At 36.0% G+C, this 20,852-nt stretch overlaps 1 protein-coding gene across 2 annotated transcripts in view; it reads right to left on the bottom strand.

The window, feature by feature from the left end:
* The window catches only part of CTC1 (conserved telomere maintenance component 1), a 283,472-nt gene that overhangs the window by 10,916 nt on the left and 251,704 nt on the right, over positions 1–20,852 (bottom strand). For both annotated transcript variants that reach the window (XM_089819188.1, XM_089819190.1), the window contains 4 exons: positions 19,533–19,832; positions 18,807–19,385; positions 17,941–18,648; positions 17,689–17,780 (listed from right to left, as the gene is read on the bottom strand). In XM_089819188.1, the coding sequence (XP_089675314.1) occupies positions 17,689–17,780; positions 17,941–18,648; positions 18,807–19,385; positions 19,533–19,832 (1,679 nt within the window). The remainder of the gene's footprint in view (positions 1–17,688; positions 17,781–17,940; positions 18,649–18,806; positions 19,386–19,532; positions 19,833–20,852) is intronic.

Here is a 20,852-nt window from a genome sequence, read left to right as displayed (position 1 = left end):
AGGCATATAGGATGAGAGGAACGGTTGGGCAAAAGTGGTATATGAACTACTTGGCCCGTAAGGTGGAGGCCTGAAGGCCGTATTGTGCTCCCTTGGAGGTAGTATGTTTGATCGTACAGTGGAATTCAAATATGGCCGTACAGTGGAATGCAAATACAGTTGTACGAGTTGGTGGTGCAATGGTCATATAGTGAGGGGGGAGAACTAGCCGTACAATATGATAGAGTAAATGTTGTACGGTAAGATGAGGCAGCAGTATGATTGTAGAGTTGTTTAGGCTATACGGTAGGGTAAAGTTGCAGTACGAAAGATGCACTTCGTGATGTGGGAGGTGGATGGTGTATGGATGGAGGAGGAATGCTCTGTCATGCAACCATAATCTTAGACTCGAATTCATCAGATAAATCCAAACAAGAATGGAGATTGAAAACAAATAATCCTTCAATTAATATTTGCTAAAAGTTGGTGCTCCAATTTGCCAAATCCGAGTGAAGTATTACAGGCGACGAAATAGGGTGAGGGTTGAATCCCACCAAAACCAAAATAGCCAAGTAGGGAAGATCTTTCACTTCCGAAATGGCGAGCAATAGAGAATTCCAACAGGAATTTGCAGTACAAAGAAATAACCCAAATTGCATACCAACGACTACCTACAAGCCGTGCTTAAATACCCGTTGAGGAAACCTTTCCGAGGGTGTACAAAGATAGCCGACGGCTACAGTTACCTACTAAAACTAAAACAAAAATGGGTCCGAGATATACTAAATCAATTGGCCCATTAACAAAAGTTCAATTAATAATTTATTTTATGACGGGAACATTACACACTTATAAAATACTTTTCTTTTCTAAAACTTTTTTTTTTGTGGGCCCCTCCCTCCACGTTCACCCTAACATGCTTATTATTGTTTGGTAGTTAATTCTTACTATTTGGGGCCCTCTTATTAGTATTTGACAACATTACTTTAAGAATCATGGAATTAATATTGTTGTTATAGTTATGCTACATGCTTAGAATTATATACCAAACTGTTTGCAAGGTGCTGGGAGAGTCTGAAAAATGCATTATAGACATAGAAAATGCATCCTTATGTCATTTACTATCAATACATCAGTGCTTGGTTGGTCTTGGGTTGATTTAGGTCCTTTGTGGAAGATATGGTGAATATTGGAAGTTGCATCAAGCTACCGTCTTACTATAAAAAAACCTATATTATGATCAAAGTGTATAGAGGACCTTTTTGTATTTAATATCAGTCCACTTACAATGAATTGGAGGTGTAGTTTCAAAATTTTATGATAGTAGTGTGTTTCAATTTGGAAGGTGAGTTATTGTTCTTGTTGCTATTGAGAATGAATTCTAAATTATGTTCTTGGGCATATTTCAAATTTTTAAGTTATTATTTTAATATTACATGCACATTGACAATAATTCCAAATTATGAATGCATTATAGCATATTGAGCATTGAGTTTGATTATTGAAATATTTTATGTTAAGGTTCTATGATGTTTAAGTGGCATGGTTTATCCATTTCTTCATATGAATGCGATGTATATATGCAAGTTTCCATTTATATTTTATATTTTCCCTATATTTATATAGTCATCCCCATTTGTCGTCCCCCTCCCCCAAAATCGGCAAACTTTTTTGCTGTCCCAAAAACCCGTCCCACTGTCCCCTGTTGTCCCTGTCCCATAAATGCAGGGGAACATAGATATTTATGTTTTGTTGACATATTGCATATATCTTTGTATTTGGAGTACCTATTTGTAGTCGGCGAGTATACTGTGACTGTTTGGGTGACTCGGTTGATCTCATATCTATTCAACAATGTTGGCCTTGGCAACTGCATATATTTTTATTGTGTGAAGTAACACCTTCCAACTCTCCCAATTACCAACATCATATGACATAACGTGGCCTCTCCTTCAAGAGTATCGTACGACCTTCCATAAAATCCGCCTATCATCATTCCATAGTATGACTTGTATTGAGATTTTGTATGGCCTATCGTTCCTCCACGTTCGTATTGATAACTAAAACTTCACTGTACAACCTGTAGATACACCGTATGACCCTATTTGACTTCCCCTGTCATATGACTCTATCCTTTAACCATACATCCCACATCCAGCTCCATCTTCCATAACTCTCTATATGACCTGTTTAAACTATACGATTAGCCCAAAGTAGTACATCATAATGTACACATAACTCCCTTACCAGTGTGCCGGTGTGGAGCAATCATTCAATATGATCTGTCATAGTAGACTCAATGTGCAAGTGCCAATATAATCGAAAGCATTACAATAGTATCAAAGCCAATGATTATGCCAGCCTATGGAAGTGAATGCAAGTTATACCCAAAGAAGAATGCGGGATCACTTCATTAGTAGAAGGGGGGATCCACAAGGTCCTACTAAAGAAGTATAATGATCTCTACTTGGAATTCTCGGATTTAAAATAGATCTTATTTATATTATATAAATATTGTAGATTTGGAATGAGAATGACAATTATATTTCGTCATGAAATATACAATATTTATTTCACAACACAATACATCCCTTCAAAACTATACTGTATTCTTCATAGATAGAAACTAAAAATAGTTTAATTTATTTCCATCCCAATAATAAATTTAAAATAAATTATCCTTACTGTTGGAATCACTGTTGCCATTACACCAAAAGCTCAAGCTATCAATGAACATCACAACAGCTAGAAACAAGGATCCATAGGAGGTGGTTAAGCACATGTTACAAATCCATCAATTATGTTGAACAGTACCTTCACCTAGAGGGGACGGAGGCACCAACCTCCCAACAATCCCCCCCTCAACATGACTCGAGGAATTTGTACTTGTAGCCCACCGCTTTGATACCACTTGTTGGAATCACTTTTGTCATTACACCAAAAGCTCGAGCTATCAATGAACGTCACAACAACCAGAGACAAGGATCCATGGGAAGCGGTTAAGCACATGTCACATATCCATCAGTCTATGTTGAATAGTACCTTCACCTAGAGGGGAGGGAGGCACCAACCTCCCAACACTTATCTACCTATTTATTTAGAATTCACCACTACACTTGGATTGGTATTTATTTTTTCCCCACTATAATTCCTCCTTCCATTTTTCCACTATATAATATCCCACCCCACATAATAGTCCCTTTATTTAATTAGTAATCTTGTTTATTTATATTTACTGTCTACTCCCTCCGTACATGTTTACTCCACTTTTTATTGGTTTCCAAAAAGGTGACGTGATTTTGGGTTCCCTTAAATAGGGGGCTTATTCCCTCTTTAATATATATCTTAATTTTCCTTATAAGTGACTTCCTTTTTTAACTAAAAGATTCCCCTTTTTCTATTTTTCAATTGCTGTGTGTCCTTTGGATACATGTTATGCATTTCCTCTTAATTCTAAATTTTTTATCTAACTCGCATGTCCTTCATACTAGCTTCACTTTCCTTTTATTTATTTTGTTGTTGCTCCCGAAATCGAATGCATTTTAGGTCTTTGTATAGTTCACTCCACTTTTTACTTCGTAATGATTTATATCCTCTTTTGCATTGGCTTATATATATGTTTCAAGCGACATGGTTAAGGGGTAGGTATCTTCTCTATCCAACATGGGCACATTCGATCCAAAGGAGTGGTATTTTATTATTATCAGTTATAATAATGAGATTGCAATATGGTGAGGGTTTATATAAGTAATGTGTTTTGAAATATAGTTTATTAGCATAATTATTTGTTCAATTGATAATCAAATTGCATATTAATTGATTATATAATTTTATTTAGGTACATATTTACTCTTAATATTAATAATTATCTCATATATCAATATGAGATAATATATTATTTAATCGTATGATATTTTAAATATATCACATTATATTATTATTATATTTAATATTTCTAATCATATATGTTCATTGTGTCTCATTGAGGGAGGGGTCATGATAGTCCCGAAATTGCTTGTCCTCAAGCAATGGCGGTTTATAAAAGCCTTTTCATGGAGAGTTAGAATATACAATGAGAATGTGATATGAGAAAATGCAAGATATACAAAAGGTAAACATGTTGATGCATGAAGAATCAATCCGATTGACAAATCGTTTGCATTTCCGGAAAGCTCTCTAAGCACTCTAAACATTGTTCACTAACCCGGACCTCATCATCATCCTACATCCAAGGAATCCATATGGACGGAGGTGTTTATCCCTCTTGACCTTTAGCTTTGAGACCATCTCCTCTAACATCAAGTTGTCAGTGCTCCACCATCAATAATCACATCACAACAGCTATCCTCACACTTGCTCCTAGTATGAAACAGACTCCCCCTTTGTCCAGGTTGAGTCTCACCACTCAGCAAGACCGTTTTATTAACTAGAACCTCTCCTCTTTCTACATCCTCTGAATGCGGTGACTTAGCATCATCATCCACATAAGCAACCCTTGCTTGACCATCAACTTTCCTATCAGTCCTTCCTTGGCGTTGAGGGCACTCATAGACTCGATGACCTTCGTTGTAGTGAAAACATGTACAACGAAAGCCTTCTCTTCTCGAACCTTGTCCACGTCCTCTACCTCTTCCTCTTTGGTCTACAAAGTTTTGATCACGGGAGTGGTTAAAACCCTCATTCCTATGGTTTTGGCTGTTAACCACATCTTCATTTTTCTTTTGGTTCTCATTTTGGCCTCCAAAAGACCTACCACCACCCCTTCCTCCTTGATTGCACCCTCTTTGCTTTCCATCAAACTTTTTGTTTAGCTTCTCCTCAACTCGCAAGGCAAACTAGTATGCCTCTTCAATGCTGGTCATTCTAACCAAACTTAAGTCCTCCTAAATGCTAGGTCTTAACCCATTAAGGTAGCAGGCGACCTTCTCCTTGTTTTCTTCTGCATGTCCCATCCTAATAAGGACTTGGTAAAACTACTCCGAATATTCCTGGACAGATTTTCCCTCTTGCTTTAACCCTTGCATCTTCAACAAATCAAGCTTGTAGTCAACAGGAATGAACTGCTTCTTTAGTTTTTCCACCATGCGATCCCATCTTGTGATTTTATCCTTCCCTAACTGAATCTCTTGCCACCATATTTTATTCCTTTCTAACTGAATCTCTTGCCACCATATTTTGGTATGGCCCTTCAGTCTGACCTTAGCAAATTAAACCCTACCAGGGTCCTCAATATCCTCATACTCAAAATATTCCTCCACCTCATTGATCTAGTCGACCAACTCATCCGGGATTAGATTTCTCGAAAACATGCCTACCTCAAGTTAAGATCTTTTGCCCAGCTTGGTAATTGCCATAAAAGCTTCTCCTCTGCTCAGTTCAAGACTTCTCCTTCCTGCACAACATTTCCTTCTTCATTTTCCTGCTCATTTTCATCCCTTACGACAAGATTCATCCCTCTATACATCTCCTCTTGCAATGCCTAAACTTGTCCCTGGAGGGCTCTAACCTCAAGGGGAACACCCTTAGCCCTTCCACCATGCTCTCTTCATGAAGGCATCTTCTCACTATCTGAAAACCTACAACTACACGATCCTAGTGCAAAGTGCCTCACAATTGGCGCTCTGTCTACACACTCAGGAACCTGATTCTGATACCACTTGATGAGGGCACAACCCAAGACAAAATGAACACAATAGAAAAGGAGACTTTTATTATCAAAAATGATATACTAGTACATTCATTACAATAAAAACAGACTCAACTATATGCCTTATGGGCTCACAACATAATCAAATTCCAGAGAAAAACCCTTCTCATAGTACCTTCTCCCAAACTCCACAAAAACTGCCTTTAAAATGCAATAAATGACCTTCAGTCACCCAAATTATGTTTATGGTTAGGAATACATTTTCGAATATGCCATTGGGCATCCACCGCCAAAGAAGAAGGTTCTAGAAGACGCATCAGAAGTTGGTGCTACATTAGAAGAATCCAAAAATGGTAGTCCAACTTCTAGGAGGCATAACTTTTGATCCTCGATTCAGATTGATGAACCATTTACATTTCCAGAAAGCTCTCTGAGCACTCTATATGCATATGGACAAGCTTTGCTCCTCCCCCATTTTTTGGGCTCGTATGAGGTTGTTTAGTGCCTCAAATCTGACTTTGAAGCATTCTTAGGAGGTCTCCAAGCAACTTAAAACTTCACTAACTTTCAAATCATAAAGCCTTTTGACCTAATTCTTTTTCTGGAGTGCTTGAAATTACAAGTACAATCATCCCTCCAACTTACACCCTTTGAATCATCATAATAATGGCTTAATAACAAAATAACTCATTTTTTACACAGGCACATATCCCAAGGTGCTCAAAAACACTAACCCAAAAAATTAATAGTGGAACTATGAGAGTTGGAATCTCTATTCGGCCCAAATGAGTATCGAGAAATACAAACACATTAAACAACAACTAGCACTAAGCATATTTTTGGGTTATACAAGATTGCCCTTACACCACTAGATGCTCTTACATCAAGGTGTATAAAACAATATCCAAGAGGTTCCTTCATGAGCGAATCCATTTTTGGAATCTTCTGCTTACTCTGACCGAGTCACTCTGCCTTTCCTTTCAAAATACCCTCCATCCTTTATTTTTTGACATGTCATTTGTCAGGATAATTTTTTAATTCAATTTAATGTCGTGTCTCCAAATTTTAATCTAATAATTTAATTTAATTAATTAATTATTTGGTCCCAAATTTTAAATAATATAATAAAAGGACCTTTAGTTAGTTACTTTAATTAATTAATATGGGGCCCAAGTTAATAATATTTGTATTTGTGGTTCCGATTGATTTAGTATTTCTCGAACCCATTTTTATTTTCATTATTTCCATAGGTGTTGTCGTCGGCTATCTTTGTAAACCGTCAAGAGTTCCTCTGAAGGGTATTTAAGCACAGGATGTAGTTAGTAGTTGTCACGCGATTTGGTTTATTTTCTTTGTATTGCGAATCCCTGTTGAAGTTCTCTGTTGTTCGCCACTTCAGAAGTGAAAGATCTTCCCTACTTGGCTAGTTCAGTTTCAGTGGGACTTAACCCTCACCGTATTTTGATTTATGTATTACTTTGCTTCGGGTTTGGCACATCAAGAGCACCAGCATTGTCTTCTAATATATATTTAAATGATTTAGATTGCCCATCTTTGTGTTGATATACGCTTGTTATCGGCAATTGTCTTAATTTGTATTGGATTTGGCATCGTGGAAGGCACACACACTCCACTAATGCCTTGGCACAGATATGTCACCATCTGTACGGATTGTCAGTCGTATGACCCAACGACAACCATCACCCTGCCATGTGCCATCATCATACCTTTCTCATATGCCAACACCTCTCATTCCCTAGTCATATGGTCATCCTTCCACATTACCGTACGACATCTAGCCATCATCACTATACGGTCACATTACCTCCACCATACAGACTTACACTCCACCCGCATGATCTGAATCTTTCCACCATATGGACATACCATTCCAACTTCATTGTACGGACAACTTACTATCACCGTACACCACAAGTTGGTCTTGGCTAGTGTACGAACAAGGCAAATTCCAATTGATTCGCCGCATGTAGGGAACTATATACATTGTTTAACCAGAAATCTAAGGCCAACAAGCAGAAAAGCATTATAGTGGTATCAAAGCAATTGCCTTCGAGTTGAGATCCCATTCGGGAAGTCATTGCCTTCGGGTTGAGATTCCCTACGGGTCGAGATCCCCTTCGAACCAAGATTGCCTTCGGATCGAGATCCCTTTGGGATAGAGATTCCCTTCGAAGCAAGATTGCCTTCAGGCCAAGACCATCAAGATCCTCATTGGGAAGTCATTGCCTTCGTGTTGAGATCCCCTTCGGGACAAGATCCCCTCTGGGTCGAGATTGCCTGTGGACAAAGATCCCCTTCCAGCCGAGATTCCCTTGGGGAAATCATTGCCTTCAGGCTGAGATCCCCTTCAGACTGAGTTTGCCTTCGGATCGAGATCCCCTTCAAACCAAGATTGCCTTCGGATCAAGATTACCTCCAGACAGAGATCCCTTTCGAGACGAGATCCCCTTCAGGCCAAGATCACCTTTGACTCGAGGTTGCCTTCAAGCTGAGTTCACCTTCGAGACATTATAGCAAATCCCTACATCATCATTAAATATAATTTTATGTAAAGTGATAAAATTTATTTTAATACTTAATTTTATAATAGTATGCATAATATTTAACTTTGAAAAACAATTATATACATATTTCAAAAAACAAAACTTATCTCTATTTATTGTAATGACTATGATGTTATTGATTAAATTAACTTATCTTCCTTTTATAGGTGCAATACTCAATAATAGGGCTATGACAAGTTGTTCGTTGATCCATAACTTGTGTCCTCTATATTAACCTTTCATGGAGAACAATTTTTATATATCTTCTTCTATGCCACAAGATGGTAAGATCATGCCCTAACAAATGATTTTGTTGTCAAATGATTTTGTTGTCATAGATCTTGTAATAATCCCTGGTAGTTATAGCTCAAATATTAATCTTCTCTTTATAGTTTAATGGTTTGACATTTTTTCAAACACTTGGTGCACAACTCTACTAAAACTATATATGATGATTTAAATATATTTGCTTTCTGAGTTTTTTGGTATGTATGATTGTTTTGCAAATAAAATACATTGAATAGTAAATGGTGAAACTAAATGCTAACCCCACAACAAAGACCCTCAAATCCCACTATTAGCTCACAAGGGTCGAGATGGTGAACTGACCAAGCCAACTGTCGGACCCTACTAAAAATGGGGACATTATAGATCTAGTTGACACTGATATCATATTGGCCATCCAATGGATGGAGCCCCTTGATCAATGTACCCAAAGTTTCAAGAGGATGGACACTTCATTTGAGACGGATGGCAAGAAGGTGCTACTAAGAGGAATGCCAAATAGAGGACCAAGGGAAGTCACAATCAAGAAGATGGAGGCAACTTTTAAACAAAATATGACCTAGGAATGTAACTTCAACACTGCAGATGCAAGCAAAAACATGATAGTCAACATCTTACCCTAATCGTTGAATGATTGGCGAGCCCATTTGCTGGTCAAGTACTCCAAAAACACTTTTGCATGTCAGTTGATGGATTACTATATATAGGATGACAAATACAAAGTGATTGATGATATCATTCACTACAGTGATAAGATCTACATGGTGCCTAATTTCAAACTAAAGAAGTTGATCACAAGAAGTTTCCCAAAATTAGGTTTCCAATTGCTTCAAGGCAAGCAATTTTTGGGACCGGAAGACTATAATATCCCCGTTAGTAGATAAAATGAAATAGTAATATTTTTGAATTCGGAGTTGTAATTGATTTAGTATATCTTGAGCCCATCTTTATTTTTTCGTAGACGTAGATGTTTCTCGTGTCATGTGTTGGCATGTTGTTTCTCCTTTAGGAGTTTACCTAGGGAATTTTATAGGCATGCAACTTGATATATTTCCATTTGTGAGTTCCACAGTATTCTGCTATTATCTACAATTTCAAAAGTGAAAGACCTTCCCAACTTGGCCTATGCAATTTTGGTGGGTTTCTACCCTACCCTATTCTACATATTGGATTACTTTGCTTAGATCTAGCGAATCTGAGCACCACCTCTGTCTGCAAATATATTTATGTTTCGGTGAAAAATTGGATATATCTCTATGTTTGGCATTCCTATCTGTGGTTGGCGAGTATACTGTGAATGTTTGGGTGACTATTGATTTCATATCTATTCGGCAACATTAGCCGTAGCAAGTACATTTGTTAATTGTGCAAAGCAACGCCTTCCAACTATCCTTGTTACCTACACTATACAACGTATGGCCTCTCCTTCAAATTACTGTACGACTTCCTATACAACCCACCTATCATCATTCCACTGTACAACCTATGCTAAGATTCTGTACGACCTATTTTCCCTTCACCTTTGTACTGGCAACTACAACTTCACCATACAACCCTATTTGACATCTCGTGTCGTACAACTCTATCCTTCAACCATACATCCACCACCATTTGTCATATGCCAAACTCTCTCCATACAGCCAGTTAAAACCGTACAGTCAGCCAATAGGTATACATTATATCATACGCATAACTCACCTATTAGTGTGCCCTTGTGGAATAATCATTCAGTACAATATGTTATAGTAGACTTTATACAACTATTAATATCATCGGGAACATTACAGTACCATGTTGATCTGCTTTTAGATCAGAGAATTAGTGGATGGACAAAATTTGATGTCATTCTTCACACGGGGACTACAATGAGGGATTTATTAGTAGGTGTAGAATTCAGCCAAAGGACTTTTCTAGTTTGTGTGTGAAAGTGGAAAATGGTTTACACGCTTACCTGTAGAGAACATACATGCAATCTCACTCTTTCAGATGATGATTATGAGCTGAAATCTGACATCTATATAGTCAATTTGTATGAGCTAGACACAGTGTTGGGTATGCAGTGGCTTAGGTCATTGGAGAGTTCAAACCCAAGCTGCCTATGACAGAGATGAGATTTGGGGACCAAGGCAAGAGATACCTGTTGAAGGGAATAACAAAGTAAATTTTGCGCTCTATTTCCCTTTTTAGAGACAAAATCAAGGTGTTTAAGGAGGAGCATGATATGATTCAAGAGGAGGCTAACACTTCTCGCGAATTTGGTTGTTCAGAGGAGGTCTAAATCGACACAGTGGTGAAGTTCACTCTATAAGCAATTCTTTGTTTGAGATGGATGTTGCTATGTCATATGACAATCCGCTTTTCAAGGTTGAGGTTGATCCCTCTTTGTAGACAAGCATTCATGATGCTTGGGATCCTAATAGTGCATTAGGCTTCTAGATAGGCCTCGTAAAGGAGTTTTTAAGGGTGTACATGGTAAGAAGTGCATCTAGTTTTACATTTGATCCTCATCTACATGATATTTCCAAATGCATAATTCAATGACCCATGAGCTAGATGATATGTATGACAATTTATTCTGCACAATGTTTAGGGGCAAGTATTGCAAGTCTACAGAGCTGCCCTTCCATTATGTATATGTTCCTGCAAAATTGGTTCTTGGGATAATTTTAGTTTGGCAGATTTTTTTGGTTATATTAATGATATTGCAAAAGTTGGTTGGTGACAATAGGGATGTATCATGTCCCCTATTGACTCTAGTAGAATTTATTAATAATGAATTGCTTTAATAATAAATTATAATATAATTTATTACTAAAGTAATTATAATATTAAGATGAGAAAATATTATGAATAAAGTAATAGAATAATACAATGTATAATCTATAACTCGATAAATTATATAAAAGTAAATAATTAAATAATAATAATAATCCAATATTACCTATCAACCAAGTGAATGATTTGAGAGCAACATATTGGGATCCAAAGGCACATGACTATCCCTTTATCATCTCAACTTGATCAATAGAGAACCAATTGTTAAGTATGCACTAAGTTAGTAAGAACAAACACACTTTGGAATACAATCCATCATACTTGGATACAGAAAAATAATGAGATATATCTGTGATCAACGAGGCAATATGGCAAACGAATCCAACGTGTCACTGAGGATCATTTCATTGAGCATGCAGATAGAGAGATCGAGAGCTTGAGACTAGAGACGAAACACTGCAGTAGGAAGAATAGAAATGGAAGGTGAATACATGTATAGAACCGGAAATAGAAAATATAGTTTCTCAGATTATACTTTCCCATGAATGGAGTATATCAATACCAAGGAGTGAATGAATCTAATTCTGGTCAACAATTATCAGAACAAACACATCAACCTCGTTGAAACAGTTATAGTCGTCATAATTACCAAGTGAAGTGTAACTTCATCATTACTCTAAAAGTAATTGGATTATCATCATTCAAAAGTGCAATTAGTTATCTAGTTGTAAGGATGTGCCTCCTAATGTATGACACTTCATCTCATATCACATATATATAATACTGATCGTATCATTAGAGGAGGGGGGAACACAATATTCATTCAATTGAACATTTCTATTGTTTATTTTCATTATTCACGTTAGAAGAACCCTAGAAGGAAAGATACATTCAGTGCAGTTCATTCAAACTACACAGAAATTACACAGGAACGAAAAGGAACACGGTAAAGAGTGTGAAAAATACTTCCAAAGATAAGGATTAAAAACATCGACTATACCATTAAGGAGAAGAACCTAATTGCCTATAACGATTACAGGGAAATCAATGTGTTCATAGAACCATAAGGCACCTGCATATATACTGGAAGGAGGTATCATTAATTACATATATTCTAAGACATGAAAAATATAATCTCAAGAATCCTCAAGGATCTCTACTACAAGGAAAAGCACTCACAAATAACGTACAATATTAGACGGTCCCATAATTCACAACAAAGGATATTAAGGCTAATTGGATACATCTTTTTACTTGAGACATAGCCCCTCATATCTCAGAAGGCATGAACTTTCAGTCTTGGTGTGAAACAACAACAGTTTGTATTTCATTCATATTCAAATACTTACCATAATAGACTTCACTATCATTAATTGAGTACTCAAATTAGAATACGATATCCCTCTTGATCTCTCTCTCTCTCTCTATACAAGTATAGGGAAACCATCATCAGTATACAATTCTATCGAAATATAATTTTGTATTAAATTAAGAGAATTAACCTTAGATTGCTAGTGCTTAGAGGAAGAAGTCTCTTACAAAATAAGGAATTTTGTCTCAAATTTGATAAGAGCAGAGTGGGGACATTACAGGATATTAATGTTTTTGAACCAAAATAATATAAACATAATATACAAAAAACCAAAAAAGCATACAAACAAATGTCATAGACATTTACCCTAGGAAAACCCTCCTTGAGGGAAAATCCCAGCCACACAAGAAATATAATCTTTATTGTAAAACTCAAAACTAAATACAATATTCTCAAGCTTATGATAGTTATCAAAACTCAATCACCTTTGCCATATATACACAAAACATATAGAGCCGCAAGTATCCCATAGATACTACTCACACAGAGAATGAATCACACAATTAAATTGATCAAACACAAGTCTCTATCAAATGAAGTGCTTGTATAACCCAAAATTGCATTCTTCGAAACAACCACCACCTAAAATTCTTCACAAGAATCACGATACCATAATCTTTGAGTAATTATGGGAAATGCAATTTCATAGGCCCCCAGATAACAAGAAAAAAACACTCTTTTGTCTCGTCACTTTACGATCCAACATCCATCACAATGAATACATGCAATGTCGTTTTATTATGAGCTTGATGGCACATCAAAATGACCAAATCACCATTACCAAAGAGACAACACCCATTACTATCTAATAATCTGATAGCAGTCAAGACATTTCACCTCTTCAAATGATATAGAAGCCATGTGGATGCAAAAAAAACTTATATGATCGTCCCACTCCCACTTTGAAGTAGAAATCATCGATAACAAAAAACGAACCGATTGGAAATGAAGGCCCATGACAATATGAATAGTAATCTCAACAACTTAATTCTTGATTACACTTGCACGTACCGTTACAATATATCGAGGTGGTGACGGCTTTATGAAGAAGTCGGTACACCTCATATAATATGCAAAGTCACAATATGATCATTGAAAAGAAGATCCACTTACTAATGTAATGGCTCTGTAACAAAACACTGGGTGGAAAGTATTATAAAAGAACAGACGACAACAACACCATAGAATGGTAAAATCATTCAACAATCAATATGTAACAGCAAAATCTCTCTTGCAAGTACATAACTTTAACAAGGGACATTACACAATCTACTCATGGGATACCAATGGAGTTGTAATTTCTCTTTAGGTTGTACTAGTGGAGTTGTGACTTCGCTTTCGGTAGAGTGAAGTGAGCTTCCAAACAAGAAGGGTGGACTGTAATGTCCCCATTTCAGCTCACCTTGGTTTATGTTTACTTTAGCCTATCATCAACCCTTGTAGGCTAAGGCTAATGGTTAGAGGGTCCTAGTTGGCAGTGTTGGAGGTTTATTCCCATTCCATAGGTTAAAGTGTTCAAGTTTACTCATTGTTTGGTTTAGTATGGAATACTTACTATTTATGGTTAGTGATTATTTCAGGAAAGTTCGGATTTGTAATTATGGTAGGGCACCTAAATCGCAGTGTTCCATGGGGACACGTCCCTTATGGTTTCGAGGTTGTACCCGTACCAAGGACGAAATGGGGATACGACGGATTTTGGCCATCCCTTGAGTCGTCCCCTTTTTCGCAAATTTGGAAACATAGCAGAAATGGCCAATTGTTTTGGTAGGAAACTTTGGGACGGCCAGAAGTACCAGGGACAGTTTTTTCGTCCCCTATCAATCCTTGAAACTACTGGCTGTCCCCTATTTTCTAGCTAATCTGGTAAAGGTAAAATGGCCTCAAAAGATCATTTTTTTCTAATTTTTACTATCCGAGCGACCCCTAGTCGTCTTAAAGACATAATAAAAATATGCAACCCATATTTGGTCCATTAAAACACTAACTCTTCTAATCATTTTTACATTTGACATACTTGCTAAGAGGAAGAAAAAAACATAATAGTAGCAGCAATGAGGAAAGATTGCGTTTAGTATTTACGAACTATTTTAGTTGGACTTCTCTTTATTTCATTCTGATTTCAGCATGATACTTGGAGCCTTTAGGCATTTTGATTTTTGTTATATATGCGTGTGATATTATTATAATGGAAGTGCTTAGTATTTTCCATTTGATAATATTCCATGTATTGATCTTTGAAGATGTCTATGGTGAATGGTTTATCAAAGTTATGATATGCATATTTGAATTTTGTCTCTATACATAAAAAAATCCCCTATGTTTTTAATCGTTGTCCCCTAAGGTCCCATCCCCTAAATTTTGGCTTCGACCTGTACCCGTATCAAAAACACATCCCAGTCCCCTAAAACGTCCCCATCCCGAAAACTCCGTGGAGCATAGCAATAAATCGGCTATGTTTACAATGTTGAGCCTTGGCACCTTCGGCTTGAGTACATATTCCGGGATTTACTATTTATGGTAAGTCATATTCGTAGAGTTGATATTTTTAGCAAGGCACGCAGCCAAATAGCATGCATAGTTGATATCTTGATCTCCAGTTAACTCAATGAATTAAATTTAATGGCACGAGTTCATGTTATTAACTTATTAATAAATTGTACTTTATTAATAATTTATTATAAAGTTTATTATAGAGTTTATAAAGTAAAATAGGGTCATGAGACATCATTAAAGAGCATTAATTGATTAGATTAAGTTGGCTCCAAATTGAGGATTATTATAAAGTCAATTCAAAGCAATTTTATAAGTCATTAATGTGACTTATTTGAGAAGCCTCCTGAATCGAACTTGTGAGGGAATTATTAAAAACCAAGAAGAGAAATGTAACCATTATTACATATGACTATTTGTTTTTGATAATGAATGTTAATGGGAATTGAACCATCAAACCTAGGGTTTTAATTATTTATAGCATTGGAGGATGATAGTCCTTCATTATATGTGCAATTTTGAGACTATGATAGACCAATTGAATTATTCCTTTTCCATGGGCTTCAGATAGAAGTCCAGGTTGTGTTGAATTGTCAAGTGTTGTGAAAGATAGAGTAATAATTCAAGGTGTAAATAGATAGCTGCCCTGTAGCAATAATTTGTCGCTTCTTGAATACATAGCCAACAATATCTGTGTTGGTTGTATAAACTCCAGCACCCTAGAAGTGACCTCCAGCTGTGGCATGAGTTTCCTAGGCTCAGTGTCTTGGGTTTTTGGTGTTTATTTTTGCCTTGTTATAAACGCCTAGCAGATGAGAATGGTTTTCTTGCAAATTGAAGAGGTTACCTGTCACCCTTCAAGTGGTGTGATTCATTCAAGATTTCATTTTTCAAGCTGCAAATTTAATTTCAGTTTTACTAAATGCAAGTGCAACTACTTTTGCAATGTAAATATCTATCAATGAATAATACTTTTGCAACTACTTGTAATCTTTGCAATTCAAGGAATATACAAACAATTTCTGATAAACAAGTACTATTGAATTATATCTTATTCCAAACACATGCTGTTACAAATGATAATGACTGTAATTCAACCCGAAGCTTAATTCCAAATGCATACACTGCTATAAAATGGTAATAATTGCATAACAATCTATTAAAATTATATGATGGTTGTCTCAGGTATAACAATAATAATGTGCACTGAAATTTGTAACAGGTTGTATCTGATATGTCGATATTATTATGCTCTGAAGAGTGTTAAAGTCATGTCTGATATATCAATATAAATATGCTTCAAGTATGATGCCGTCTCTGACTGATCTTTATGTGCTTGCACTGATGATTGCCAAGGCAATAAGCTGTAAAATAGAGCAATCCACAAAGGATACGATATATATTATATTCTGCAATTCATGTCTCCGTCAAATGATATGATCTTTAATATATGTGCACAATGAAGGAAGAGGTGCATATGAAGAGTTTCCTTCTAATTCAAAATGGATAGCATAATAATCATACAATGATTATAATGGTAATCGCGTATTACTAACTACCATATTAATCAAATGGTTGCAACTGTTCAATGAACAAGGGAAACAGCCCTTTTCATATTGTGATAGCCCATACCACTTGTTGAATGCTGCTAATTATCATCTTCATCATTCTAAAACTCTTCCTCGCTACAAATGCATTCCCTTCTATCCATTACCGTAAATGGCTCATCACTCGATAGTCCATTAATCATCGCGATGAGCATCTTATTAGTTATTTCTGGTATTGAATATAACCACCAGTAATAATTATCTATATTTTCATTGACCTTAATTCATCATCTAAACCCGATCCAATAGTATTTATTTATCAAATTAATCCTTCTCTTTACCGATATTAATGAGTGCTAACAAGAACTCCATATTGATTCTTTCAGCATCAACGAATTACTACCAACACTTGGCAAATAGGAGTGGTAGCTATGTTTGTCCATTTCTTCCAAGTCACCTTAATTGAGTGATGGAATTCAAGTAATAGGAGTGGTAGCTATGTATATTACACAAAGTGAAGATAAAACCCTACAGTTAATTAGTATGTAGCTTTGGCACTTCTGCCATAGAAACACAAAGCTCAAACCGTACAAACTTGATAAACTTCCAGATAGAATTTGATAATACAACACAACACTAAGGTTCACTATAGGAAAGACAAAGGAAAACAAAAGGAGATTAAGTATCACCAACATCTTGGTTCCAGAAAAGGTATATTGCAGCCACAATAGGAAGGTCTTTGACATGGAGACACAATTTCAAAGCTAGAAAACAAACCTCAAAATTTTAGAGATGGTAAGGGATGGCAACTAAATTAACCTGAACAAACTAAAAGAAAATTAATTAAAAAGTAAAAACAATGTGCTGAATTTGCAATGACAATTCTCATTTTAGCCTTTTAAGGGCTTTTACCATTTACCACTTTATAAATCACCTTTTTATTTTCATGCACCAAATATAGAAGGCTCTCCAACCATTTTTGTTTTTACTTTTGCGTTATGGAAGGATGGTGCTGATTAGGAATACCTTTGCAAAAGAAGACGATAAAATGATGCAATTACTCCTGGTCCAAATCCAAGAGGCAAAACTCCTCTGTCAAGAATTCCACTGAGTTGGATCTGTAAGGGGCACCAAATAATGATAAAAATATGGTGTAAGTTCAAGGGATCAAAAGATTCTATAACTCTCTCAGTAAAAAGTTAAAATGCATTTATTTATTTGACAGTGCTTTTGTTAGTTCCAAAATTGCTCCAAAGCAGCATCACAAAGGATAAATACCTTCTGATCCCCATGAAACCCTTGCACATGGATAGTGTATCTCACTTTGCGAAGAAATGTTAAGTTGTTGCCTATGGATAAGCATTTGCTACCAATTTTATTCAGCTTTGCAAAAGGATTCGGCTCAATACAGTATACATGCTTGACTTCCCCCTTCAAGGATACTAAATCACCATCTAGTAAAGCACCTTCATTGTTACAACCATTGATATTTTCTGCAGTCTTGAAAATTTGTTCAGTAGGGCCTGGAATGCTTCTGCGCATCAAATATTTGTTAAAGACGTCATATGCATCGATTACAACAGAGAGCATGTCACCTTTCACATGCTCAATAAACTTTAGCAAGAGATGAATAAATTGACATGGAATGTAAAGAGTGACATCTCTAAGACACAATGATGGAGCCTGACCATCCAAAATAATGTTAGACATTCCAGTTTCAACATTGTCAATACTAGCAGATTTATTGTCATCAGATAACTGACATGACAAAGATGATGTAGTATATTTTTCAAATGAAGAAAAATGAGCTTGATGGCAAATTTGTTGTTTAATTTGATGATAACATGCAAGTGAAAGGCTCCAAATAGGATTGTCAGATGAGACTACAATTTTATTGTTCTTCACACACATCTGAGATATGCCCAACTCTAGAGCACTATCTTCTACTTCATGCTGTATAAGATAACAAACTCCAATATGTAGAACCTGCTCAAAAGCACTTCTATCAGGAAAAGTCATGCAAATTCAACTTGCATAGACTAGCTGAAAATTAGAACCAGCTCATTTAAAGAAACAAGAAATATGTTGGATAAGTTATTACATATAATTGGAAATTATGTCAAATGTGGCAGTAGCCAGTTTACCTGGTAAAAATGTAGACTCTCACTATTAAATTCAAGGAGGACTTTCTTTAAGCAATGATTCTCTTTTTCTAGCTTCTTTGGATCTTGATACTTCACTAGAGGGAAAAGGATGCCATCCAACAGAACATCATCTTTACATGAATTTCTGAAAAGCAAGGAACATTTGATTTCCTGTGATGTTTCTGACTGGAACTGTCTAGAGCGGTTGCTTTCTTCATTAACCTTTTGCTCGTTATATAAGCAATCTGAGAGGTGCTTTCGAATCCCATGATCATCAGACTTGAAAGCAGTTGCACTATTGCATTTTGTGCATTCAACATTTGCATTAGCATAGCTCCCAAAATCCACCACATGTTCCTTTCCTGTCTTGGATCCTATTGTTTCCAATGTCTCAAAACCACACATTGTGCAGCCAACTTTAGTGGACACCTCATGTCCTAATTTATCATTAGTATCATACTTAAAATAACTTTCGTTGTAGCACCCATGTTTACCACATTTAGAAACAATGCTATATGGGAGTAGAATAGCTTCAGCAAATGATCTCACAGCACTATGATCTGATTCATCAAGAGCAAGCTGCAAAGAATCACAGGAGAGAAGAGCTCCAGACTCCATTTACTTGACAAAACTTTGAAAAAGGTAAAGAAATAAAAAAATTCAAATTATTGAACAGGGAAAACAGGATTCAAGATACAACATGTGACAGAGAAACCCAAAATATACCTTGTCAGAGATAGGATATTTATGTATCACCATCAATATATTAAATTCTTTTCCCTGTTGTATTTCCTGCATTTTGATGTGAACGGTATTGTGAAAACAAACTGCAGGGCATCTAGGCACACTGAAACTAACTGCCTTCTCTAAGTAAAAGTGAACATAATATGTTACTGAAGATAGCTTGTGCTTGGGAACAAGTCCATCTATAATTCTTGCACATGAGATTGGCTGCACATCATCATCTGTGTCTTGGGAGCAGAAATGCCCCCAAAATCCTTCAACCACAACATTAAATTTCGTTACCTAAAAAAGCAATCAGCAAAAGCTTTTGTCAGATCAATTGTATGCCATTGGAAAAATACATAATGGAAAACAAGAAGCAAATGGGATGACCTAAAATGACAAATGAATAAACCCGCTTTATCTGAATAACACATTACACAATTGAAGGTAGTGGAACTATAATGCATGGTGAATCAACAAAGTGTACGGATTTCAAAGGTAACTAAGAAGATCTCATACTAATTATGGTGCGACACAGAAATATTGGTAAAAGGTACCCTTCCAGAAATGTTCTATTATCAGTAAACAAAACAAGCAAAAGGTCAGCAATTAACTCCAAATGAAAGCATTCAAGCAGCCCACATCATAAAGCCATTTGAAATATCAAATGCTTTGCTCATACATAAAACTAAAACTATAAATTTTTGAAAAATGTCCATTGGCTAAAGCTTGAGCACGCGCATAGATAATGGAAGGACGAGTATATGGATTATTATAAACATACATGTAAAAAGAATAATTAAGGTAAATGGAAATGTTTTCTGTAAAGATGATATAAAACACATATGGGCCAAAAATACGAGTGACATAAAATCCAGCATATGGATACTTTAGCTTGATCATCAAAACATTGACTTACAAAAATGGCATATAGATAGCAAAAACAGATCAACCCATTATGTTTATGTCACATCCTTCAATCTAAAACATTTTATTTGTAGCAGGTCTGCCGTTTTCCCTGACTTTTTTCCAACACCTGTAATTTTGTCAAATAATTTGCATGCAATTGAGCAACTAGGTTTGTTTGGTTTACAAGTGCAAAGTATGATTGAATTTTTGGTGTCACGTAATAACTTTCAGATTTCTCACTAGAGGAAATGAGCATAAAATAAAAGCAACTTGCACTCTACAGCAAAAGAAATGTAAACAAGATGATAACTTTCCCAGATTCCAAATATGCAGATTTTATTTCAGAATAATTTAACAATACATGATCAGATTGGAATATTATTGCAGACCTGGCAGCAGCATTACATATAG

The sequence above is a fragment of the Cupressus sempervirens genome, chromosome 3, assembly GCF_028749045.1.
Source record: "Cupressus sempervirens isolate cs-2001-9-10 chromosome 3, ASM2874904v1, whole genome shotgun sequence".
Taxonomy (NCBI): domain Eukaryota; kingdom Viridiplantae; phylum Streptophyta; class Pinopsida; order Cupressales; family Cupressaceae; genus Cupressus; species Cupressus sempervirens.
Note: the sequence above shows the minus strand (reverse complement) of the source record. Positions and strands in the feature narration are given on the sequence as shown.